Source organism: Ciona intestinalis, unplaced genomic scaffold (genome assembly GCF_000224145.3).
Source record: "Ciona intestinalis unplaced genomic scaffold, KH HT000059.2, whole genome shotgun sequence".
NCBI classification, from domain to species: Eukaryota; Metazoa; Chordata; class Ascidiacea; order Phlebobranchia; family Cionidae; genus Ciona; species Ciona intestinalis.
In genome coordinates, this window is record NW_004190381.2 from 77,172 (window position 1) to 104,604 (window position 27,433).

At 36.5% G+C, this 27,433-nt stretch overlaps 4 protein-coding genes across 8 annotated transcripts; all 4 read left to right on the top strand.

Moving 5' to 3' along the window:
* The first annotated feature begins 603 nt into the window (after window positions 1–603).
* LOC100187354 lies at window positions 604–4,613 on the top strand. Of its 5 annotated transcripts, none has more exons than XM_026838124.1 (6): window positions 604–823; window positions 1,362–1,391; window positions 2,716–2,879; window positions 3,201–3,461; window positions 3,577–3,693; window positions 4,065–4,575. In XM_026838124.1, exons 1-6 carry the CDS (start codon window positions 763–765, stop codon window positions 4,545–4,547), a joined length of 1,116 nt encoding a protein of 371 aa, XP_026693925.1. In that variant the 5' UTR covers window positions 604–762; the 3' UTR covers window positions 4,548–4,575. The 5 variants fall into 5 exon arrangements, with proteins under 5 accessions (XP_026693925.1, XP_026693924.1, XP_002127648.1 ...); XM_026838123.1 differs by having other exon boundaries at window positions 607–823; window positions 1,362–1,394; window positions 2,704–2,879; window positions 4,065–4,613; XM_002127612.5 differs by having other exon boundaries at window positions 614–823; window positions 2,704–2,879.
* A 2,625-nt stretch (window positions 4,614–7,238) lies between these two features.
* On the top strand, window positions 7,239–16,479 carry LOC104266506 (organic cation transporter protein-like). The gene is made up of 15 exons (XM_009862885.3): window positions 7,239–7,475; window positions 8,106–8,222; window positions 8,346–8,472; window positions 9,720–9,823; window positions 10,107–10,261; window positions 10,923–11,047; window positions 11,799–11,903; window positions 12,172–12,258; window positions 12,927–13,024; window positions 13,532–13,614; window positions 14,127–14,276; window positions 14,844–14,952; window positions 15,228–15,346; window positions 15,626–15,746; window positions 16,153–16,479. The coding sequence occupies exons 1-15, from the start codon at window positions 7,330–7,332 to the stop codon at window positions 16,250–16,252; spliced, it is 1,746 nt and encodes a 581-aa protein (XP_009861187.2). The 5' UTR covers window positions 7,239–7,329; the 3' UTR covers window positions 16,253–16,479.
* Window positions 16,480–16,832: 353 nt separating this feature from the next.
* On the top strand, window positions 16,833–20,288 carry LOC113474957 (coadhesin-like; the record flags this gene model as incomplete). The annotated part of the gene is made up of 3 exons (XM_026838118.1): window positions 16,833–17,474; window positions 17,604–17,779; window positions 19,414–20,288. Coding segments are annotated over exons 1-3 (1,125 nt in total), but the record flags the coding sequence as incomplete, so codon positions are not given.
* Window positions 20,289–20,291: 3 nt separating this feature from the next.
* On the top strand, window positions 20,292–27,389 carry LOC100177897 (fibrillin-2-like). The gene is made up of 19 exons (XM_026838121.1): window positions 20,292–20,560; window positions 20,617–20,702; window positions 20,772–20,916; window positions 20,990–21,120; window positions 21,176–21,412; window positions 21,596–21,718; window positions 21,872–21,991; window positions 22,148–22,270; window positions 22,329–22,451; window positions 22,596–22,718; window positions 22,888–23,022; window positions 23,284–23,418; window positions 23,671–23,793; window positions 24,006–24,128; window positions 24,478–24,600; window positions 25,702–25,824; window positions 26,211–26,339; window positions 26,684–26,838; window positions 27,168–27,389. Exons 1-19 carry the CDS (start codon window positions 20,295–20,297, stop codon window positions 27,261–27,263), a joined length of 2,619 nt encoding a protein of 872 aa, XP_026693922.1. The 5' UTR covers window positions 20,292–20,294; the 3' UTR covers window positions 27,264–27,389.
* The last annotated feature ends 44 nt before the right edge of the window (window positions 27,390–27,433 follow it).

Genomic DNA, 27,433 nt, shown 5'->3' on the forward strand with positions numbered 1-27,433 from the left:
TTCATGAACAAATACAGTGTTCAGGTTGTATGGAGTTGAGTTCTAGCCAGTGACGAAAAATGTCGTTTTTGTTTCCGCGAATGCGTATCCGGTAGACATTACTCAACGTCGGGAGTTCTATTTAATAGTTCGGTGTGGGCTTTTTACACTATATGGATTTAAAGTAACCTTTTAAATAGATTATTACGTTCTGCTCGGATAGGCCCAATTTTTGTTTAATACCAAGGCAGTGGTCTGTTCTTGTCAAAACAAATCGGTTTTGGGAAACAGAAATCTCCTAGCACGGCCATTGCAAGTCTTGCATGAAACGCATTCGAGTTTTGGTCGCGGAAACTTCACGCAACGCTGAATTGCTGGTGCTGTTTACGACGCAACATTCTAAAGGAAAAGTGGCGTAATGTAACGCTATATGCACGACAGAATGTAAAGGTTAACATCGGCTGCTCACTTGGTTTTAAAATAACATTAGCCAGAACTCAGCAAAATACCAAAAGTATTCGTAGTGCCAATTTATCTTTAGAGTTAGTAAGATACTGTATAAGCATGTATGCATGGGCTAGTCATATTTTTCTAGATATTATACTAAATAATGTGTTTCATTTTAAACACTGTGTGCTTTACTATAAACTGTTTATATGTCAGACGCAGGTTTGAATACATTACGATGAAGCGTCCATAAATTAAATAAAATATTCTTGGTTAAATATAGTAGCTGTCATTATATATTATACGAAGAATAAAAAACAGCAAGAAATATTAGAAATGCTGACGAATGCAAAAGCCATCACTGCGGTGGTGGTGTTCATTTTACTCGTGGGACAAGGTAAGAACGTATTGTATGGTGTAGCTTGGGGTAAGATGGTCAAGACTCTCATAAATAGTAGATTGGGGTAAAATGGGATATGTTTTAATTCATTTTTTATCTTCCCATTTGGTAATAAGCAAATATTATCTACAGAACTATATAACTGTATCATCACGTTTATAAAAGACGTTGTCAATTTTTATAATTAACAAATAGGAAATATGGAACGTAATGTTCTTTCTGTATCCATCTTACCCCACAGTTCCATATTAGTATTCTATTTTAATTCTGTATAGTAATTAATGTAATAGTTATATAGCTTTGGGTGTCATTAAATTAAGCTATATTTTACTTATGCTACCAGGCATAATGTAAATTATCTTTTAGCGGCTTATATGGTACAAAAACGTAGTGTATTTCGACATATTTCTACCATACGGTTAGACTTCATCGGGGAATGTTTTTACCAGATGAAATGCTAAAAGATTAAGTAAACTGAACTAAATGATGTAGATAATGGTATGATATTCCCAAGCTAAAAAAAATCCACTTTCAGCTTTCAGTCAAACTACGGCAGCAGAAAACAGTAAGTAAAAGACTTTCTAGATTTTCCATCTCCCACATTATACTGGGTATAGTAAGGTGGGGGAGAGATGGGACACATTTACATTCTATTTATTCCTCCCATTTGTTAGTAAACAAAGAACAAAAATTATAAAACCGTATCCCCATGGCTTCCATATAGACCATTGTTAACTGTTTAAAACACGATCAGGATATTTAGATATTATGTGCTTTTCATTCTATTTTCTCGTCCCATTTGGTAAACAAAGAACATTTAAAGTATGTCCGTTGTTTACTACCAGTTATGACGACAGAACAGAATGAAAAGGTGTTCCATTTTCCCCCACCCTAATATATATATGACTATATATTTATACAGTATATTGGCTGTGTTGAATATACACGGAGATTAACTGCTAAACGACAGCCATGTTTACACGCTATATGAATTAAATTATAAGCACATTATTAACACTAAAAAAAAGAAATCCTCAGGTATGTTATTAAAAAAGGCTGGTGGACAGTGTGAGGTTGTAGTTAGTAGTTATTAGTTAGGGGGTAGGGGGTAGTGGTTTTAGAAGTTTGTATTTAAAGGTTGGTAGTTAGGGGTTGAAGGTTAGTGGTTAGTTGGGGAAGGTAACAGCGGTAACGGGGCTTTGGTAAGTGGTTATGGAAGTTAGTATTTAGTAGTTAGTGGTTATGTTTGGCGGTTAGCAGATAACGTTGGATTGTAGGCAAGGATTATTAACTAGCACCACATTGTCGGTTTAAAATGTTCGACTGTTATTAGAACCAACTTGTGTGTAGTCTTATAGTTAGTTAAATATAGAGGCAAAGTTAAATAATGCACCAGAAATAATTTATCAGCAAAACGACAGTCGTTGTAACACGCTGTGGGTTTAAACTACTTGAATAAAAGTCATTCAAAAGCGTGCCTGCTAAACCCCTTTAAAATATTAGGTGTAATTTTTTCTTTTTTATAGTATAGGGTGGGGGAAGATAGGTCATTTTTTTCTATTTCTCGTACAATTTAGTAGCAAACAAAAACTTTTAAAGAATTATAAAACCGTATCCTCACGACTCCCACAGACCGTTGTTAATTTTTTAATACACGAACAGGGTATTTGGACATTATGTGCTAAAGGTGTCTCGTCTTCCCCAACCTACTATTTAAACAACTAAAAGAGGCCGATGGAAGTCGTAAGAATACGGTTTTAATTTTTTTTAAATATTCTTTGTTAACTACCAAATGGGTTGATAATATAGAATGAAAAGGTGTCCCATCTTCCCCCACCCTTAAACTATACGAATATTTAACTTAAATGTTTCCCAAGCTACCACCGCAGCTACAACGATGCCTGACGACACAACTGGAACAACGGCTACAACCATGATAACGATGGACGACACAACCCCTGGTCCCACCTCCCAAGTTGTTCAAACTACAGTTGGGCCAACAACAGCTCATAATGAAACTACGACACAAATAGCAACCACATCTATAATTACTGTGAGTATGAAGTATAATTTAAAGGCCTTCTCCTTTTAGAAACAAAACGAATGGTCATTTAAACGCTATATACATACCTTTGGCACATAATATCTAAATATCCTGATCGTGTTTTAAACAATTAACAACGGTCTATGAGAGTCGTGAGGATACGGTTTTATAATTCTTTGAATGTTCTTTGTTTACTACCAAATGAGACGCGAAATAAAAATAAAAAGGTGTTTCATCTTCCCCACCCTACTATATATACACGCGCGGTTATATATCTATGCTGCTCAATTGAGCATTTTTTGTAAATTAACTTCAAACCGACGATAACAGATAGAGCGAACAAGCGAAATGGAGACAACAGATACTTTAAAACTGACGACAGAGGCGATTGAAACTACTATGATGTCCTCGCAAGCTTTTAAGACGACCTTGAAAACAACACAAGCACTAAAACCGACTTTAAAATCAACTCAAACTTTTGAAACGACTATGAAATCTACACAAAGTTTTGAAACGACTATGAAATCTACACAAAGTTTTGAAACGAATATGACAGTGACTACACAGATTCCCTTTACGCCCATAATCACTGTAGGTAACATAGGGGGACGTGGACCCAAATTGGAACGACCGCATGCTAGTAGAGTTTGCATGACCAATGGAATCATAACCTTAGATTTTCTGACGCTTTCTTGTATCATTACAGATCATATCCAACAGCATGAATATCACAAGTTACTTGGAAACAAACAATCAGACTGTGGATAATCTATTGGAGGCTGTTTTAAACAACTCGAACGCGTTTTCAATGACCAAAATACAGGTAAGACTGGAAAGGTTTTCATTGAAACTATTACTACGTGTAAGATTAAGCGAGTTGAGTAATGGGCCAACCCTGGCAAAAATCTCAGATACCATGGTAAGTAGGAGGTCACCCACGAAGTACATTGAACAAGAGGCAAAACAAAGAATTTATAATATAGGGTGGGGAAAGATGGGACACCTTTTCGTTCTCTTTTCTCGTCCCATTTGATGGTAAACAAAGAACATTCAAAGCATTATAAAACCGTATCTTCTTAACTCCCATAGATCAATCGTTCATAATTTTTTAAAACACCTTCAGGGTATATTTCGTTACTATACCAAGAGTCTTACCCCACAGTACTATAATTTGTCAAATTTTCTATTTTTCAGTCGTTTGTAAGTGGCAGAGGTGGCCAAATTCTTCTACGATCTGCATTATCTCCAAACCAGCTGGGTCCCTACGCTGCAAGAATCAACGCTCCAGAAGAGAGGAAGGCCCTCTTCTACTCCACGTTGCTCAACATTCATTTGAACGAAAATAACGCAACGTTTCTTACAAATATGAGCGACGAACTTGCAAGAACTGGAACTTTATCCGGGGAAAAGTTTCTACCAGACCCAGAGGACCCACAACTGCTTGCACTCGCGTGTTCCAGTAACACAGCCGTTTCGTGTACACCTACAGTGGTGGCACCAGCGCTCAACGTTGGTCTCATAGTCGGGGTTTCCATCGGCGGCGCATTTCTTTTGCTTCTGATAGTAGCCTTAGTTTGCTACTGCTGCAGCAAAAGTAAAAGTGAAACAAGAGTAACTCCTGACAATAGAGGGTCCATGGAGATGTCGTCATCCGCTCCTTATGTAAGGAACCCTTGATCGTTTAAATATTTTGATTATATTCTTATATTTATCTTCAATAAAACGTCAATCCGTACCTTGTCAATCTGTGGATTTTCCGATTTTTTTGTAGGGATTTAAATGTTTAAACTTTAACGCTGGACGGCGTAAAAAAGCTATTTGTCAGATGAAACGTAAAGGTCTTTTTTTAAGAAAGTGAATGTTGGCGTCGTTTGTTCTGGATTAACCAAGCATGCAAATAACGGGACTTCCGCGATGACGTTCGTATCATGTGATCTGCCGTGGTTAATATTATCTCAGCATGAAGCAGTTCTGGTAAAATAGCGCGTGAATGTAACAACAACCTCCACTGGTTAGGAACAGGCGGAAAGTGTATTCATAAAAAATCCGGTGTTTCCATGTGGACAGTCATATTGATAAAGCTACGCTGGGGTATGACCATATAGAACTATAAAGCAGTAATAGAGTAGGGTGGGGGAAGATGGGACACCTTTGACACATAATAACTAAATATCCTGATCGTGTTTTGAACAATTAACAACGGTCTATGGGAGCCGTGAGTACAAAGTTTTATAAAACCGTTGAATGTTTGTTTGCAACAAAATTGAAAGAGAAAATAGGTTGAAAAGGTGTCCCATCTCCCCCCACCCTATACTATATGATATAATATGACAGCTTTGTTGATCGAGCTATAGGCAATGCTAATACTTACTTGAACGAATTTGTTACAAGTTTCCAGGTTCCTTAAGAAAACTTTGGTATAGGGCACATTTTGTATGAATGAATGAAACAGATGGAAATGTATTTAAAACTGTAAAACACAACGCGACAAGCTGAAAATACTACCGGTGCTACGGCACAGTTAGCGTAGAGGTTACGAATAAAGAGAAGGAAATCATAAAACAAACGGTCACCTACCAAGTTACATACTTGACAACTCCCACAAATGGGAGATTTTATTTAGAAATCATATGGGGCTAATACATTCTAACTGTATACATGCCTATGATGAAAAATATCACCATCTTTCGACTGATATTTAGTGATGTTTTCTTCACTTTGACCTGAGGCATGGTATATATAGGATGATCTTTTGGGAAGTATGAAACATGTTTTAATGAGCTGGAAGTTACAGCTAATTTTCTTGCGTTGACCATGTACCTTTGAATATGTTTTTAAAAGGTCCTTTTCTTCAATGCAGATAGTCTATGCTCTATGGGAATTGTGAAGACACGGTTTTATAATTTTTGATTTGGTTTTATAATTTTTTCTTTGATTACTTTCAAATGGGGCGAGAAAATAGAATGAAAAGGTGTCTCATCTTAACTCTTGCACCGTAACATATGAAGGTTTGTTGGGCATTTAGTAGAACTTGCTGTATTCTGTTGATCCAATAAGATTTCCAAGCAGATCTTATGCCGTGAAGCTTACTGTTCAAACTTTCCAATTAGAACAAAACTACAAGTATCTGTATATCTACGATGGCCGTACGCTCCGGTATGTACATGTTGCAGACTGGGCCGACACTCTGACTGGGCGTGTACAAGGTGAATCGCCTATTCTGCTTCCCGTGACAGGTTTTTTTTAACTATCCACAGCCAACGTTGTATCTGATAAAGAGTTTCAGCTGAGCTTTTTAAACTCTTACCTTCAAACAGATAATAATATACAGTAGGGTGGGGGAAGATGGGACACCTTTCATTCTATTTTCTCATCCCATTTGGTCGTAAACAAAAAACATTCAAAGAATTATAAAACCGTGTCCTCACGACTCCCATAGACCGTTGTTAATTGTTTAAAACACGATCAGGATATTTGGATATTATGTGATAAAGGTGTCCCATCTTACCCCGCAGTACTATATTTATCTTCTTTTATAAACTTAAAGTATAAACTCAGACGCTCACCAGTCAAAGAAGCTTAAATACGGTTTAGTTAATCTATTTAGCAAAACTTTTTTTTCAATTGCAACGACTCGTAAAAAAAAAAAACATAAATGCAGTAGCAATCGTAAAAAGAATTTTAATTTCTCCGACTAGTATTGCCATGCAGCGAATCGGAAAATTGTTTTACTGTTATAGAAAGTTACAGATATTATGAGTACATTTAACACCAAAGATTTTAAAATCCTTTTATAATCAGTAAAGCAAATTCACGCCAAACATGTAATTTACAAGCAATGTAAATTGATAGTCTATTCATTTGACTTTGTTTAATTGACAAACATCGTGCTCTTAGATTGCAAACAACAATGCAAACATCATTACGTCCAGTAAACAGGCCTGACAACTTGCAAAATCCACTTCTAGGTCCTTATTGTTAAGGAAACTTTATACGACTTAGTATTTAAATTAATGACTTTTAGGACGTGTTTTATTCAGAGTGGCGGCTTGTACAAAATTGAGTATTTATAAATCAACGACAATATGTATATAGTTTTAAGCGTTAATAAGTTAGCGTTAAGTTTTCAGCAAACAATGCAGTCATTCATGCTTCAAGTAAGAGAAAAATAGTTAAGCGCAAGCCGTATTTAATTAAACAAAAAATGATCAAGATATTTATAACTACAGCTTGCAGTTTTTAATACAAAATTTTGGGGCATGATGGGCCTAACTCCAAGTCGTGCCACGCCGTATTGGGGTATATAGGACACCCTTTACTGTGTACAGCCACCTTAATAAAGAATACGCAAATTGGGGTATATAAGACACCCTTATAAGGAATACGCAAAATTGTCTAATTCCCTCAAAATTAAAAAAAAAAAACTTAAAATGTTCATGTGTTTATTACTTTATTAGAAATGATTCTGTTCGACGTTCTTTTAAAACGTTTAGGCGGCGCTGGTCTCTCGCAGGTTGTTCTGTCCTTTTTACTCGGATATTACAATGTTACCAGTGGAATTAACGGTCTAGCTACTGTCTTTATAGCATATGAACCAGACTCAAGGTGAGAATTTAACATTGTACGTTACTAATCTTGTTCTTATGTATAGAATGCGTTAAGGTTATTGTATATGTGTGGTTGAAAAACGTGGAGTTTAGGCCAGAATTAACTCATTACGATAACATTATTGCATATAGTATTCGGGGTAAGGTGGGCCTTTATTCTATTTTCTCGCCCGTTTCGGCAGTACACGAGAAATATTTACAAAATTAAATAGTACTGTCGGGGAAGATGGGACACCTTTAGCACACAAAATCCAAATATCCTAAGCGTTTTTTAAACAATTACCAACGGTCTATGGCAGTTCTGAGGATATACGGTTTTATAATTCATTTAATATTTTTTGTTTACTACCAAATGGGACGAATAAATAGAATGACAAGCGGTCCCATGTTCCCCCACTTTACCACAATTGTATTCTCACGACTCCCATAGACCGTTGGTAATTGTTTAAAAAACGACCAGGGGTATTGGATGTTATGTGCTGCAGGTGCCCCGACGTACCCCTACAGTACTATATGCACATTCTATTCTATATGAGTGCGGTTCTAGAGCGAGGCATGGGATCTGCTGGGGTTTAGGGCAGAGATGTCCCATTATCACAGTGTTAAAGTTAACACCCTTGTGTTACAGATGCAATGTACCACCATTAGATAACAGTACAGCTTATCCGAACCTGACAGAGCCAGACATTTTAAACTACACAACCCCATACGATGTTACTAAGCAAGCATATGATACCTGCAGCAGGTAATTGTATGACGTAAACAAATGTGACGAAATCAGTTATGACGTAGTGGTCCGTGATAACCTAACATCGAGTTTGGCCCATGTATGACGTAATCTATTATGACGTAATGGACTGTGACGTAGGTACGGGTACGACTTGAACACTTGCAACGGAGACTTGACGTGTGTCAATCAAACTTATCCACCAGTGGTTTGCGATAAAGGATATCATTACGATAAATCACTATTTACAGAAACCGTGGTCAGCGAGGTAAGATTGGGTTTCATAATAAACAATGTTTTCTTGTGCCGGTGTCGTGATATATTTGTTCCGACCGTTGAATTTGTACCGGGCGCTATTGCGCATGCGCCGCAACGGCGTACGTCCAGAGCCCGTGGTACAAATTCAACGATCGGAACAAATTTATCACGACAGCGGTAAACACACTGGTTATGGCGGTGGCGACTAAAATGTTTGTACAACACAAGTCATAAAATAGTTTTTAATTTATCTTTTTGTATTTAAATGATAAAGATCAAATAATTCAAAACAACAAGGAGAAGGGAACAAGCAATACGATGTATATTAAGTTAAATAATACACCCGTATTATACTGTTAACACGATGATGAACAATTTAACGACACTATGAATTCACTTTACGCTTTAATGCACAATTAATACTTTACTGATCGAATGCACACACAATGAGTGGACAATAAAGTTCGTATGCAATCAGTAAAATATAGATAAATTTGCTACGAGCAATGGTATGTTAAAATCAACAAGGGTTCCAGGCCCTTGTCATGGTTTACTTCAGCACTATCTTTTTTTATTGTTATTTTATTATTAACGAAAATATCTAATATAAAGTGGGTGGGAAAAGATGGGACACCCTTTTTTCTATTTTCTCCTCTCATTTGGTAGTAAAAAGGAACATTTAAAGAATTATATAACTGTGTCCTTGCGACTCCAATAGACTGTTGTTAATTGTTTAAATCACGATCAGAATATTTGGATATTATGTGTAAAGGTGTCCCGTCTTTCCCCACCCTACTATAATCTAGTAATTCTACTACAGGGTAAGCGATAAATGGAATTACCGAAACGTTGTTAACCCGTGTGACCAATATGACACTTTAACTGTGATCAAACAAAACAATGTTTGTTATGGTGAATAACTCAATTCCAATGTACAATACAAAGTCTAAAGCATATGTAGTATTTACATTTAACCTTCCCACAACACACTGTCCACTAAACATACTACGTATATAGAGTTGGGTGGGAGAAGATGGGACACCTTTTCATTCTATTTTCTCGTCCCATTTCGTAGTAAACAAAGAACATTCGAAGAGTTATAAAACCAAATTCTCACGACTTTCATAAACCGTTGTTTATTGTTAAAACTTAATCAGGATATTTGAATATTAGGTGCTAAAGGTGTCCCACCTTCCCCCACAGTACTATATACTTTTGCACCACATAGAGCGCTTTACAAACAAATTACTTTACCAGTTCAATCTAATATGTGACCGCAAGTATTTAAGTTCCCTGTCCACTTCACTCTACTACGCTGGAATGATGATCGGGTCTATTCTCTTTGGGAACTTAGCAGACATGTAAGAAACTAGTTTGCAAAGACTCTACGTTTAAAACTATATTTTATATGTGGGTGAGGTCTTATAAAACCACAAGACAGCGAGTGTGGTATATAGATGGGCTAAAAGTGTCCCATTACTACATATTTACTGCATACTAGGCTAAAATGGTCTCACTTCTTCATCACTACATATTATGCTACCTATAAAAAAACATAATCATAGTACGATGTCACACTTAACCGAATGACGTCCACATTTTTGCCATGACGTCACCACCACTGACGTCATTGTTCAAATACAGGATCGGTCGCAAACCAACTATAGTGTTGACATTTATTGGAGTTTTGGGTTCAATGTTTGGTATAACGTATTCGACGTCAGTGGAAATGTACATGGCTTTCCGCACAGCCACAGCTGCATTTGGTTATGGAACAACTTTAGGAACATTTGTATACAGTCAGTACAGCTTTTGCTCTTACACTTTTCAATTATTCCTTACGATATAAAATTCCTATGAAAAAGGATATAGTAGGGTGGGGGAAGATGTGGAGACACCTTTTCGTTTAGTTTTCTCTCTCCATTTGGTAGTAAACAAAGAACATTCAAAAAATCATAAAACCGTATGCTCACGACTTCCACAGACCGTTGTTAATTGTTTAAAACACGATCAGGCTATTTGGATATTATGAATTAAAGGTGTCCCGGCTTCCCCCTCTCTACTATATAGAAAAAAGTAAAAAAAATAATTAACATAGCGGTATAGTGGTATACGGTATTTAAGATCAGAACGGACGTTAACCTGCGAAGTATAGCTTGAACAAAAAGGCAAATGTTAAAATGCATGGCTGTATGAAACCCTTGTTAGACACAACCTTCAGTGGGTGCAACTATTTAGTCAAACATTATGTCTAAATGCCTGTAATGTTCGTAAAGATACGACCCGTGAAAATAGGGTCTGCTTTGGTCCTATAGCTGGACCTATGGTTGGATTTTCCCAACGGTTTATTTGTAACTTTATATAGTATTGTAACATTGTGTAATGCATTGTATGGTAACGGATCTGATTGCTCAATGTTCGGAGCTTTCAAACGGTTTATTTGTATCTTATAATGTTTAGTTATGGAAGTGGTTGGAAGTGAATGGCGGACGTTCTTTGGGATCGGGAACCAAGCTTTCTTTACCCTTGGGTACATGGTGATGTCGGGGGTGGCGTATAACTGGAGGAATTGGCATGACAACATGGTTTGTACTTCAGTGTAAATCAGAAATTTGGGATATATTGTAGGATGGAGAGGGTAGGATACCTTTTTATTTTATTTCTCGTCTTATTTAATAGTAAACAAAGACATTCAAAAACTATAACTATATCCTTACGACTCCCATAGACCGTTGTTAATTGTTTAAAACACGGTCAGGATATTTGGATATTTAGTGCTAAAAGCGCCCCGTTTTACCCCACAGTACTATATACGTTTTTTTGTCAGCACGCGTGCCATTTATGTTACATAAAGGTCTTCCAAGCGGTATGCATCAGTTTAGGTTTACTAAAATTAAACAAATTATCAGTACACAAAATAAGAGCACGATACAGTAGTTTAATTACACTACGAGTTTTACATAGGTGTCTAACTTATATTTATACGCAAGGCACGAAAGATACAGTAGGGTGGGGGAAGATGGGACACCTTTAGCACATGATATCCAAACATCCTGATCGTGTTTTATATACTTAACATCGGTATATGGGAGTCGTAGGGACAGGGTTTCATAATTCTTTAAATTGTATATGCTTCCCACCAAGTTGGGCGAGAAAATAGAATGAAAAGGTATCCAATCTCTCCCCACCCTACTATATCAATAAGTCGCCATACAAGGTGTAGGCAACAGAACAACCGTGTGTTTTTTTGTCGCGTAAGGATAAACTAGATATAAGAAGTATAGTATACGCTTTCGCATTTACAGCAATTAGCATATACGTGTATTCTATTTTCAGTTAGTAAGTACCTTACTGGGTGTTCCGTTTCTACTTTTCGCCATCATTGTCCCGGAATCGCCACGTTGGTTATTTTCTAAAAATAAAAATAAGGAAGGGATTAAGGTAAGAAACTTTACACACACTTTTGTTTTTAATAAAAGTTTGATAGATAATAATTAAACGTAAATGGCTTGTTGCTTGTCTGTTAGGAGTAGCGACCAGCCGACCACGCGAATTTTGTTTCAATTTAATGTGAGTATGTAAGGGTGTTTTAACAACTGTATTGCTTTGACCCTTATAACTTGTCTTTTCGTTTAGACGGTTTCCAAATCTTCGCTACCGTAATCGAAGAGACAAATAAATTATCAATTACGTATATTTTTGATTGTAGGTTACAAAGTTATTGGCAAGGATAAACAAAGTCACGATCACTGATGAAGACTGGGAAGAAGCCAGAAAAGCAGGAGAAGAAATAGAGGTTCAAAATGTGATAGAATAAGTTTAAAGAACCCCCGGGTCGTGTTGTATGAGTTGGAAGTTATATCCTAATAGGTTCATTTAAACATGTCTGGAACACCAGCCCATACCTATACTTTTAGGTTCACTAGACTTTTTACCAGACTTAAGACATATAGGATTTATTTGTATCATGTTCACTGTCGAGTTTAGACAGACATGCTGTATTACCTCACGCTTACTGTCAAGTTATAACATGGGTGTCTTTTTATATACCACACACACATGATGTGTTCATACACCTCATGCTCACTGTCGAGTTATAACATGGGTGTCTTCTTATACACCAGACACACATGATGTGTTCATACACCTCATGCTCACTGTCGAGTTATAACATGGGTGTCTTCTTATACACCAGACACGCATGGTGTGTTCATACAGCTCATGCTCACTGTCGAGTTATAACATGGGTATCTTCTTATACACCAGACACACATGGTGTATCCATATACCTTATGCTCACTGTTGAGTTATAACATGGGTGTCTTCTTATACACCAGACACACATGGTGTATTTATACACCTCGTGCTTACTGTCAACTAGACCCAAATTTCAATCGACTTAAACCACTAAACCTAACAAGTAATTCATCTTGAAATTTCCGTAAACTTAATCTGTTCCATTAGAAAGCTAAAGAAAGCACATCAGAAAGAAAATACTCGACACTCGACTTATTTAGATACCGTGGGACGTTTATCATAACTATTAAAGTAATGTTTAACTGGTAAGTCATAACCCACGTGGTTTAGCATATAATGTATGTTAGCGAGTATGTAGCCTTTTTTAGATTACTCGGTTAATATTGCGTAAACAGAAACGCATTACATTTGTTGAATTAAAATTAGGAGTATAGTTATGTACAGATCGGGGATAATGAACCAGCTCTGGTCTAAATCTTAAATCCCTCTTGTAACCTCGTTCTACCATACAGTACATTATAGGGCTGTCCCATCCCGCTCCATTTGGTGATTTAAACCAGGTGACAAAATAAAGTTACGTACTAAAGTAGCATAGGGGTAAAATGGGACACCTATTCATTCTATTTTCTCGTCCCAATCGGTTGTAGACAAAGAACATTCAAAGAATTATAAAAACGTATCCTCACGGCTCCCATAGACCGTTATTACTTGTTTAAAATATAATCAGGATATTTAAATATTATGTGCTAAAGGTACCCCATCTCTTCCCACACTACTAGATTTACCACATCATGTACTTATATTACACACAGGTTTGTGAACAGTTTCGTATATTACGGAATTTCATTGAACGCCGGGGCACTGGCTGGGGATATTTTTGTGAACAACACATTAAGTGAGTACTAAAACACTTTTTTCTGTTTCATATACGGATAAGGTTTCAGAGGCAAGCTAGGGTATCTGGGATTTAGAGCCGGCAATTTTACTGTGAACTCAATATTAAAGTAAAATTTACGTTGCTGGTAATTTTATTTAAATTAAAGGTGGATTATAGTAGGATGGGGGAAGATGGGACACCTTCGGCGCATAATATCCGAATATCCTGATCGTGTTTTAAACAGTTAACAACGGTCAATGGGAGTCTTGGACATATAGTTTTATATTTCTTTGAAAGTTCTTTGTTTACTACCACATTGGCCGAGAAAATAGAGTTCAAATGTGTCCCAACTTCCCCCACCCTACTATATAACTGAACAATTTACTCTTAATATGCTTTTTATAACACAGGGTTTTCAGTGAACAACAAGTATGATGGACTTATACAACAGCTCATGCCGACTTTTATATTACGACGTTTATGCAGCTTTATGGGTCATTCACTTTAAATGGTATCCCTATTGTTTTCAGACGGGGTTATGGAAATGGGGTCTTTTGTTCTTTGTATTTTGTTAATGGACCGAATTGGACGGCGAATTCTTCTCTCAGGGATGATGTTTTTAGCTGGCATTGGACTCATTATAAGTCTTGTTGTTAATGAATACAAAGGAGGCAACCAAAGTGAGTTTAATCTGTTACTGTTGTTATCTATACCACCCATAGCGAACTTAAATATTTAAGTTCGCTATGATACCACCGCATGTCCACGCCTCGTAATTTTTGAAGGTCATGCTATAAAGCTTTGAGCGCATTAACATCACAGCATATTTATGTTTATTTTGCTACCGCTGTTATCGGGCATATTACTCTTGGAACAAAACTACTTTCATGATAATGTAAACGACTGTTGTTTAGTTATTTCAGAAGGGTTAATTTTTCCCATTCATATGTTTTGTATATAGTGTGACGGGTAAAGATGGGACACATATAGCACCTAATGTACAAATATTCTGATCGTGTTTTAAACAATAAACAATGGTCCATTGGAGTCGTAAGGATAATCAGGATATAGTTTGATAATTCATTCTTTGAATGTTATTTAATTACTACCAAACAGGACGGGGAAATAGAATGAAAAGGTGTACTATCTTTCCCCACTTTACTATATAATTGCGTACTCTAAGAAAATATATTGTGAAAATTCTTTATTGCACACATGATCGCATATTATGTATCGTTTTCCTGCAGGTCTAGAGACTTTAAGTTTGGTATTCGCGTTTGCAGCCAAGATAGGAATTTCTGGTTCTTTTGGCGTCATATATATTCTTACAACTGAGCTCTACCCTACGGTAATAAGGTGAGTTAAAAAGTAATAAAAAAGGCTGTATTTCAGCTGGTGTCGTGATACATTTGGGCCTGGCGCTATTATGTATGCACGACTGTAATTTCCAAGACTTGCCAGGAACGATTTTTGCACAGAGGTGCATTAAATTTGGTCCGGCTTGTTTGATGTTTCGTCCGACCTTCTACGCACACGTTGTGGCGGCGCATGCGCAATAGCGTGCGGCCGAAACATATCACAACACCGGAACATAGCGAAACTCCGTTATTATGACAAATATATTTTTACAGAAGTAACGGAGTGGCTGCGGGCTCGGTAATGGCGCGCGTTGGTGGGATTATTGCCCCATTTCTAATCGCTTTGCAGGATGACATCACATGGTTGCCCAACGCTATTTTCGGAGTACTTGGTAAGTTTTTTTTTATATATTCAAGTAACGTTTATGTAAGTATAGTGGAGATATTATGCCATTTCCAGTGGTCAAAAATGGAATGTCTAAAACATTGTTTGTCACACAGAAAAAAAAAACATTTACAAAGTTACAAACGTGGTAACTCGTAAGCGGGTACGACCCGTGTTATAACGACAATAGTTTTCCCGCGCACGCGAGGATAAAGCAAGTTACAATTAAACTTTTCCCCTCAAAGTGTATATAATATATTTTGTCGTAAATTAAATTTCACTTCAGCTATATTGGCGGCATTCGCATCTTTAACTTTCCCGGAGACGAACGGTAACGGGATGATGGAAACCATTGACGAAGCTGAAATATTTTACAAAACAAGGAAAATAAACAGCCAAGCATACGAGTTCGTATTATATACTTAAAAATAGCAGTATTTCAATATACATGAGATCGTATAACAATGTATGCCACAATATTGGACCTAGGATTAGTACAAGTAACAAGCAACAAGTATATGTATTTTTGGGATAAGGTGTATGACCCACAGTTTTAAGCAGGACCCATCAGGTTTCTACCTATATATATATATGTCTGTCTTATAAAACAGCTACAATCGTTATATTTTAGAAGGATACGAACGGACCTATACACAAGGCGTTGTTTTTAGGTTGATTATGAATGAATGAATGAAATTTTATTTCGTCTCTTCGGTCACGATAACGATTACTGCATGGTTTTTAGCTTAGTCAGATGATTCAAGACCCTTTTCAAACACACATACACTAACTTAACCCTAATATTGATTTCAGAAGTTCTGAAGAAGTTGGCATGGAGAAAAAGGACACCGGCCACGATAACACTGCTTTCTCTTCTATAAGTGATAACGAGACAAAAACTGCAAAATTTTAACTCCATTTTTTTTCACTTTTTCGTAATTTACAATTTTCAAATTAGATTTTAGAATTAGCCACGTTTATTTTTCATTAGTGTTTGCGACTGTAATGTTTTGTCGTTACAAGTTACAACTAACCACTGGACTGTAAGTTAAAATAAGCATAAGCTATAGGCTACATAACTTGCATATAAATATACATTGTTTTATTAAAAATGACGATGCCATTTAGGCGAAATACCTATGTTATTATTATACAATTGATTGAACTTGACGTTTGTCTGTTACGTGTTCGTAGCACCAGATCTTTATACTGTCTTTCGTAATTTGTTACAGTTTACAATCAACAATTATTAGTTTACAAGCTTAGTTTACAAAATAGAATATAATCAGAAAACACTATAGAAATAAAGGCGATCTCATGGTAGAGAAAACACAGATATAGTAGGGTGGGAGAAGATGGGACACCTTTCCATTCTGCTTTCTCGTCCCATTTGGTAGCAAACAAGGAAGGAACATTTAAAGATTTATAAAACTGTTTCCTCACGACTTCCGTAGACAGTTGTTAATTGTTTAAAACATGATTAGGATATTTGTATATTATGTGCTAAAGGTGTCCCATCTCACCCCATAATACTATAAGTGAGCATAGGATAAAACCAAAAGGGAATACAAGAAACAACGAGTCTAATAATTGCATACGAAGTAATTCAAGGCACCATTACAGCGCGTGGTTAAAGCATTTTTTAACCGATCATTCATCCCATACCAGTAGGATTTATATAAAAAAAACAGACTAATTATAATTAAGAATTAAGTATTTAAAGTTCCAAAACAACAAATGGACGACAACATTATCTTTAAGTTTAAAAACGAAAAACATTTTGGTTTCGAAAACGTGCGCAAAGTCATTATACAGTTTAAAAAAAGGTGCAAACGTTTCTTGTAGTTAGCCAGAAACATTTCCGGGTTAAAGTTATAAATGCCCAAAACTGTGTCTAAAGCTTTACTAAGTAAAATGTGCTCTTGCGGAAATTCGTAGAGTCCCGTTAAAAACAGTTGAAGAAACACGTTTGAATCAAATCTCAATATAAAGTTTACTAACTGAGTTCATATTGCTTAAATGTGGTGCAGAGTATTTTAGGCTTTTCGTGCATGTAGAAATATGATAAGTTTTAATCTACTTCTGTGTTCATTGGTTCTGCTGGTCTGTGTATCCGAAGAAGGAAACGCTTGGCTGTAAGTCCTTATTTTATCTAACTGTACTTGCTAGTGCTTAACTATTAACCTAAAATCTGAGGAGTTATTATTTCATCCACCTACAATTAATGAGTTTAATTATTTAACTTGATATCCGATACCCCGCAGTTGGAACAAGAGACGGCGTGCTTGCGATAGAACCGCCTGTGTATGGCATTGGGGAGCGTGTTCCAGAAACTGCGGAGGTGGAACACAGTCCCCTGTTGTAACGAGAAACAAGGGTGCATGTGGCACCTGTGACAAGCCATCGGGACCGAGGGCATGTAATACACAATGCTGTGCAGGTGAGCGATACCGACGTGACCACGTACTAATACAAAATAAGTCTAAAACGCTAATTCTGTCCGGTGTTTTCTAACGGGGTCTGGTTGGTGTTGCAAATTAATTTTAATTTTGTTTTTATAATTTAAAAATTGGAAATTCGTAACATCCATGGTTTATTTAACAATTATAGTTTTGTTAGCAGTAATGTATAAAAATGGGCTCAAAACGTAGTAAAAACAGCCCTTATTTTCTTCCAAATAAATGTAAATATAATAAGCGTCCACGCTTACTTTCTTCCAAATAAATGTAAATATGTTTGAACTGTAAGTTTGTTTTAACAACTGTTGTTTTGTCGCTTTATCCTGTTCTTTTCATTTAAAATATTTCGGAATCTTCGCTACCGAAATGAAACGGACAAATGAAGTTTTTTTTTATATTATGATAAAACAGAAAGGGTTGGAGAGTGCATATAGGTTTTGCATAAGTTTTGACTCTCGTTACATGTAAAGTCAAACGTTAAAAAATGCCTTGTTTTACCGGGCTGCTAGTTACACCATAGGTAATTTAATACTGAATGAATCACTAGACAGCTGGTCACGAATGTTAACGCGGAAGTTCCTGAACACTTGGCAAAACAAGATCGCAACAAAAACTAAACTCTGCGTCAACTTTCCTTAAACAGATTCTTATTTAAAAGATAGAGGAAACAAAACAGAAATCGTGTCGCGGCATCGCTTGGACAGAACTTCCGTGTTTTAACTGTAAATTCAAATCGAGTAAGATTTTACAAATTCTTCTGGTCGGTCGCGGTTTGTGTACTGACGTTGCAGCATGTGATTATGGAAAAAAACGGAAAATAAATCGCACAGTCGTACTGTTTAGTTGACCGACAATGTGCGGAACACCATGTTGCATTAAAAGATGCCATATAAGGTGAAATAAAACAACGAGTTTTAATGAAAAAGTAGAATCGACCTCAAAATAAGCTTAATTGTTAAACCTAAACAAAAAAATACTGCGACTCAACAACAACAAATGCCCCTTTCTTTGTGTATTTGTTACTGCATTAAAAAGGCAAACAAATTGTCTCCAAAATGCTTTGTACAAATAATTAGCAAATACCATGTGCTGCAATCGCACGCGCTTTGCAAAAGAAGACGTGGGATGAATCACTTCGCCTGCGTGACACGTTTCGTTACGTCGTAAACACGAACACCAAGATGATTTTAAAGAAATATGTATAAACCCGCTTATCAAAATGTTGGTAAAACGAAGCCATAGAATTATAGATTCTTGTATTTAATAAGGTATTGTATATTTTTTCCAACCCAGTGGTCACCAATGGGTTGTCCAAATTATCAGCCATACTAAAAAACATGAAAAAAATCACTCACTAAGTAACATAGTAACCTGGATACCTGGCACGAGGTGTATATGAAACAGAACACCTGTGTTATAAAGACTGACGATTTTCGGCCACGCGAGTATAAAGCAAGTTACAAAGAGATTAACTCACGACCGACCCATTTTTACCCCATTCCTTGAATGAGTAAATGTAACTTACTTCATTTTCGCGTGGCCGGAAAACGACAGTCATACACCTCGTCCCAGCTTACGAGATACCAAGTATGTTAGTATTAATAATATCATGCAGTTAGTTGCGCATGGGCTTCCTGGAGTTCGTGGGGTGGCTGCTCTGGGTGCGGATTGAGTTCACAAACAAGAAACAGAAGATACAGCAGACAAGCAAGCTGTGGAGGTTCAGCGTGTTCAGGGTCAAGCAGTGAAACAAGATCTTGTAATGCTGGATGTTGCAGTCGCAGTTGTAGATGGGGTAGTTGGAGTGTCTTTAGTTCCTGCTCAAGAAGTTGTGGTGGTGGAATTCAAACAAAAACAAGAAGTGTTGCGAGATCTGCATATTGTGGAGGATCACGCTGTTCCGGTCCCGCAACTCAGTCGCAAGGGTGCAACACTCAATGTTGTCCAAGGCACTGCGAATGGTGGGGTTGGACTGGATTTAACGCTTGTTCTGTTTCGTGTGGGGGTGGGACCCAATCCAGATCTCGTAGTGTTGCCGTTTCTGCTTTATGTGGCGGTAACTCTTGTCCTGGAAACCCAACAGATACTAGAGTGTGCAACACTCAATGCTGCCCTGTCCATTGCTCGTGGGGCAATTGGGGTAGATACGGGTCTTGTTCACGAAATTGCGGCGGGGGAACTCAAACTAGGTCGCGTAGTGTTGCCATTCAACCAAGTTGTGGCGGGTCTGGTTGTCCGGGATCAACTGTTCAGTCGCAAAGGTGCAACGCTCAATGCTGTCCAAGGCACTGCGAATGGTGGGGTTGGACTGAATTTAATTCTTGTTCTGTTTCTTGTGGAGGTGGGAATCAAACTAGATCTCGTAGCGTTGCCGTTTCTGCTTTATGTGGCGGTAACTCTTGTGCTGGAGACCCAACAGATACTAGAGTATGCAACACTGAATGTTGTCCTGTGAACTGTCAGTGGTCTTCTTGGAGTCCCTTCAACTCTTGTTCTATGTCTTGTGGAGGTGGGAATCAAACTAGATCTCGTAGCGTTGCTATTTCTGCTTTCTGTGGAGGAAATTCTTGTGCTGGGGATCCAACAGATACTAGAGTGTGCAACTCGTTACCTTGCCCCATACATTGTGCATGGGGAAGCTGGGCACAATGGAATGAATGCAATGTCACATGTGGAGGGGGGATGCAGGAACGTAAACGACAAGTAGCAGTTGAAGCAATGCATGGAGGTATTGGTTGCAGTGGATTCACATCAGAAAGCAGGTGAGATAAATAGGCTGTGAATTTTAATATACATTTATCTTGTAACTGCTACACAGATCATGCAATGATATTTGCTGTCCTGTAGCATGTGAATGGGAAGGTTGGGCTTCGTGGGGGGAATGTTCAAAATCATGCGGTGCAGGTAAGATATTTATACTAATTATTAATACTACCAAACTTGTGTCAAAACCAACGCAATAATTTTACCAAGGTTCCCAAGATAGAAGAAGACATGTGCTGGTGGAAGAAAGTTGTGGCGGTGCGACATGTGCTGGAAATGCAACTCAAGTCCAACTTTGTAATGATGTTTGCTGTCCACTTGATTGTGAATGGACTGAATGGACAGGCTGGGAGAGGTAGGTTAACTGTTGATAATTGTAGAAACAAGTAAACCTATTAGAGATTAGAGAAACACAAATATGTTTATAGGTGTTCCACAACTTGTGGTGGAGGTACACAGAGTCGTAAACGTGAAGTGGCAACTCAGGCATTTTGTCAAGGACTGCCATGTACAGGAGCCACCAATGAAACTAGAGAATGTAGTCTGAACTGTTGTCCAGGTATTACTTTAATTTAATATAAGTTCAGCACACACTAAATATGAAACCATTACAGTTGATTGTGTCATGAGTGAGTGGTCTGTATGGGGAAGTTGTTCAGCTACATGTGGACCTCATGGCTACAAAACTAGGACAAGAAACATAACAAGGGAATCCCAGTGTGGTGGGCAAACATGTAGCAATGACTTGGTTCAAACTTCTACTTGCAACAGAGAATGTTTAAACGGTGGAAATGTAACAACAACTGAATGCTCCTGTAAGGCAGGGTGGGCAGGCGCATGTTGTGAAACAGGTAAGAGGTTTTTTTCACCACTAACTACATATACTTCTATAACTATAATTACTATTAAGTTTCAGTTTAAATTGATAAAGAATATTAACAATATAACATCAACCTATATGCGGATTGCGGAGTACTTAAACTTAACCCCAAATTTATTCATACGAGCTGCCATTTATTGAGCTTACAAAACAGATGTTAAAGAATGCCAAGCCAATCTACATAACTGTGATGTACATGCTGACTGTATCAACACATTTGGGGGATTTCATTGCATTTGTAAAGAAGGTTACACTGGAGATGGAATAACATGTTTAAGTAAGTAAAGATGTATGTTAAAGGGTAAGATAAACATGATCAGGAACAAGATTTCTAGCTTTGAATCGAGTTTATTACCTAAAAACTAGGACACATTTAAATACTGTAGCATAAAATGTTTAAGTAATGTAATATTTGACAAATACGACATAGATATCAATGAATGCAATGCAAGTACAACATGCCATACAAGAGCGACATGTACAGACAACCAAGGAAGTTACACATGTGCATGTGATGATGGATATACTGGTGATGGTCAATCATGCAATGGTAATGAACCAACTTTTCTTATGAAACTATTATTGTAAATGAAAATACCAATTAATCATTACCATATTGTGAAGTCGACTTCTGTTATTGCGATGTACCTTCCTATTGATTTTCAGTGTTTATGCAATCATGCTAATAATCTTACACTAATTCCAGATACTGATGAATGTTCTGAAGCACAGGATGACTGTGATATATCAGCTACTTGCCAAAACACTGAAGGTTCATACACTTGTACTTGTAATGCAGGATATACAGGAAATGGCACTTCATGCCAAAGTATGTTTCACACAAGATCAACTTTGTAACAGATTTAACAAATGATAATTATTTTCAGATTTAAACGAGTGTGATTCTGATATGAATGACTGTGACCGGAATGCTGATTGTGTTGACAGACCTGGAAGTTTTACTTGCATCTGCATTGATGGTTACTCTGGCAACGGAACTGTTTGTACCGGTATAATATTATTTATAATTTGTACTGGTATAAAAAATAAACCTAAATTGACTGTACAATGTTGTTTAACAAAAGTTAATGTCAGTTGAAATAGGATAAAAAACCTCAATTACTATGTAAAGAAGGTTATCATCACTTTTGCAGACATAGATGAATGCAAAGCAAGTCCCTTACCATGCCACAGTGAAGCTACTTGCACAAACACTGATGGAAGATATCGATGTGATTGCAATGATGGGTTTATGGGAGATGGAACAAATTGCACAGGTAACTTAAATCATAACAAAAAGTAAATGATACTTTTGTGCACTAATAAAAAAAGTCATGTGCATTGATGCTTGAAGGAGAATCAATGACTCTGAACTTTGAAATCAAATATGAAATACTTTCACATATTATTATAACGATAACTCAAACTGCCATCTTTCAATTTCAGATATAAACGAGTGCATTGAACCTGAGGGATCAGCCCCATTATGTCCTAACCACTCCAGCTGCATCAATACACATGGTTCATATCATTGTGACTGTGATTCTGGGTTTAAAGCAGACATGCTGGGACAATGTAATGGTAAGACATTAACTGTAAAATAAATACCTCTAAATAATGACTTCACTCAAAGTCTAACAAAAAGCAATTGACAGAATAATGACAAATAATATGAACTTGTTGAGACATTTATTGTGGAATTGACAAACATTTCTATAAACCTACTTTTCCGTAAAGACCAGAAAATAATGTTAATATTTAAACTCTAAACTAGCATAGGCATTTCAAACTAATTTCAATGATCACTATTACAATGGAGGAAAACTTTTTTACAATATTTAGACATCGACGAGTGTGCATCTGCGACAAACAACAGCTCAGTTTGTAACACCAATGAGATGTGTGTGAATGAAATGGGTAGCTACACTTGCATGTGCAATAAAGGATACCAGAGAAGAACCGGGACACAGTGTCTTGGTAAGAAATAAACTAAGTGCTATAATTAATACACGGACTAGACCACATTAATGTTAGCATCGTTATTAGGATCTATACTAAAGAAAATCATGTTTCTTGGTAAGAACTAACAAGTAAACCCAAGTGTAACAGTTAATACANTAAAGACTAGACCATAAGAATAATTGAATCACTATTTCTAATAATGATAGCATCACTGTTAGTAGAAATCACCAAAGGTTTTGCATTAGTAATGTCTGACATACATTTCAGATATTGATGAATGTGCATTGGGAAAACAATGCCGGAACAATTCCTATTGTAAAAACACAATTGGAAGCTATGCATGCCTGTGTGATACTGGATACACTAAAGCAACAAATGGACAATGTCAGGGTAAGGTTTTGCAATAATCAGTTTGCATATTGAGTTATTAACAAATAAAAAAGTAACATTAAATTAGTTGTTACAATCAGGGTGGGACAAAAATTAGGTTTATAGTTAATGCACATATATGCTACACCTACACTACACATGCAAACAGTTTATATTCTACTTCTATACTGATACATATCTACTTTGATTCATTTTTTATTTATTTACAACAGACATCAATGAATGCTTGCTACCAGATCATGGTTGCCATTCCAAAGCAACCTGCTATAACTTAGATGGGAAATATGTTTGCGAGTGTAATGGTGGTTACATGGGAAATGGTACATACTGCCAAAGTAAGTTTAAAATAAAGTCATGTATAATACAAAGTTATTGAAACTAAGGTATAGACCTAAGACACATATAGATGAAACTGCAACCAAACAGTCAATTAAGAACTTTTGGTCTAAGCCTTAACAAATAGAACGCTACAGAAATAATCGTAAAACGATAGATATAACGGTAAAATTGCAACCATATTGTAACAAATATGAAATATCTTAAAGTCTAATTTACAGAACTTTGCAACAAATACCCCTAAAATCTAACTCTAACATAAACAAAATGTCTGCTAGGTTACATTTATATTGTAATTTTGCGTGCATCTCACATTTCTATTGTAACTAAATAATTTATGATGTTTAGATATAGATGAATGTTTAGAGAACACAACTGACTGCCATAGAGACGCAACTTGTAGAGATACTGAAGGTTTCTACAATTGTATTTGTAAGCAAGGCTACACTGGTGATGGCTTATACTGTACAGGTTTGTATGTAAAGTTATACAAATATATTTTGAGTCAAAATGCATGCAAAAATTGTAACATTCCTATCTAAAAAAACGTAATAATCTGAATGTGAATGTAACTTGCTTTATCCTCGCATAGCATAAAATAAAAAGTCACCATTACACTTTGCAACAGTGCCGGACTTCAATGATAGAATTCTGCACGCCAGAACTTAATAACAGTATTTCACGTATTCCGTTCAAGATAAGTATTCTATCTAGGATACCACGAAAAAATTATATAAGTACGTTACTGATAATGTAGACACAAATGAATTATAACGAATGAACTAGGCTCAGTATTATTTAAATATTTACGGCCATTACTTTCTATGACAAATTATAAAAAATAACACTAATACATTATTGACATAGTATTACATAGAACAGGCAAAATATTATAAATACACAACCGAGCTTAATTTAAACTACCGCATTTAAGTACAAAACTTTATTAGTAATTACACACATATATGACATATTAGTACTTACTCCTAATCTTTACTATAGTAATATAAATTAAGGTGGTAATGGGTTAAATAGAAATAAACATAACAACAAGTTTTAAATGGTAACTCTCAAAAACTCAGCTAATATTAAATAGTTTGAATTTCAAACACAGTTTATAAGACATATGCACATACCTGCAGTTTCACCGCTTCAATCTTTAGCGACGTACCTGCCGGCTGGACCTGGATCAAACGCGATCGCCTGATAATAACAAACATAGTTATCAAATTTACTGTTTAAAAAAATTACAACGTTTTGCCGCCGAAATCGATTTCGCACTAACGAAGCCATTAAAAAAACAAACAACATAAAAATGTTAAAGTAAAAACCTATTGGGGTGTTTTTAAATCGCAAGATTGATATATAGTGCTGTCAAATTGCCGCTGCTAAAGAATTAGTGTATTGTTAATTTAAAAAGCAACCAATACTAAATAACGTGATTAATATAACTAACTATATACATTGTCTTTTCGCCTACACGTCTTTTCGCTTTAGTAAACTCTCCCGTTTTTCGTTATCGTGTTTGATGAGACGAAATAAATTTCATTCATCATATATTGCTATTTACAGATTTAAACGAATGCGAAGATCCTAACAGCTGCCCTGCCATCGGATCCGAATGCACCAACCTACCAGGAAGTTACTCTTGCGCTTGTAAACAAGGATACTCTGGGGACGGAAGCCAATGTTCAGGTGATCGTAATTTCTAAAACTGTTACAAAATATCACATGCACGCACACTCCGTCATCGTAATAGAGTGCTTTTATAAATTAGTTTGGGAAAAAGAAATCAAAACAAAGCTTTTCAACCCAGTGCCATTAATGGGTTGTCCAATTTATACGCCACGCATAAAAAAAAAAAAAAAAAAATTCAAAAAAATAATTACCCACAAAGTAACATACATGGTAACTCGTAAGCTGGCACGAGGTATAAAACCCGTGCGATAATGACTGTCGTTTTCCGGCGAGGATCAACCATGTTACATTCATTCATCACATTCAAGCTTTTAAAAATTATTGAAACATTGAATATGTAACTTATTATATATATTGCCACGAATTCATCCCTTCTACATTAGACATCGACGAATGCGAGCTTGGCATCGGTAACTGTACAGGGGAACATGTAACAGGATGCAAAAACCTCATAGGGAGTTTTACTTGTACTTGCACAGCCTCTCTCGAGTTCAACGGAAACAAATGCGCTGGTAGGAATATATATGGACGGATTCACGGATATATATTTGCATAACGGCTAACGAAACGAGTAACGTTTTTAAACATTGGTTTAAACCTTAGCTTGACGTTAGTTTGTAAGATAATAATTGGCGAGTTAGAAATATAGTAGGGTGTGAGAAGATTGGACATCCTTGGCACATAATATCCAAATATCCTGATCGTGTTTTAAACAATTAACAACATTCTATGGGAGTCGTGAGGATACGGTTTTATAATTCTTTCCTACCAAATGGGTCGAGAAAATTGAAAGTGTCCCATCTTTCCCCATCCTACTACATCCACCTCCGTCATTTCAGTCGTTCTTTATTTACAGAAAAGTTGCCGCTAAGAACGTCACAAATATCCTCACGCAATCCAGAAGCCGTCAATTCTGAACCATCTACATCTAAAAACCACTCAGTCATGCTTGGTCTATTCATCTCAGCGGGGATGGTTGCGTTCTTGATGGTTGTGTTCGTCATTGTTAGGGTAAGAATAGATAAAGTTTACCAAAGAATTGAGAATAGCCGTCCACTGGTTATGCTATTGTTAGACCACTCTCCGATTGTAAATGTCTTAATGCCAAATTCCCGCCATAAAAAATACACAAATTCAGTATAATTTTGCATACATCTACACAACGCTAAGAATAGCAATTGCATTTTAGTACTAATGTAAGAGGTTGTACAACAATGCCTGCTTGAATACGGAAGTCCCGGTGTAAAAATATCCTGTTGGGTTTCTGGCATCTTGTTAGGGGCATTGCTCAGCCTACATACGTAGATATTATAATACATTAAGTGCAAAATCTGTCTTAGATATACAAGAGGCGAAAAAATAAAAGACACACACTACAAACTGAAGGAGCCGCGAACCCAATGATGAATCACTACATTGTGGAAGATCATTTGTAGTATGATAACCAAGGATACGTTGAACCGTAGTGACGACTTCTGCAACTTGTATTTTATTGTCAATAAATGTGTCTTGTATTTTAATTATGTTATGTACATTATTGTCAATAAATAATGCATGAAAAACGTATTTTTCAACTACAAAACACGCAATATAGATATCAAAACTT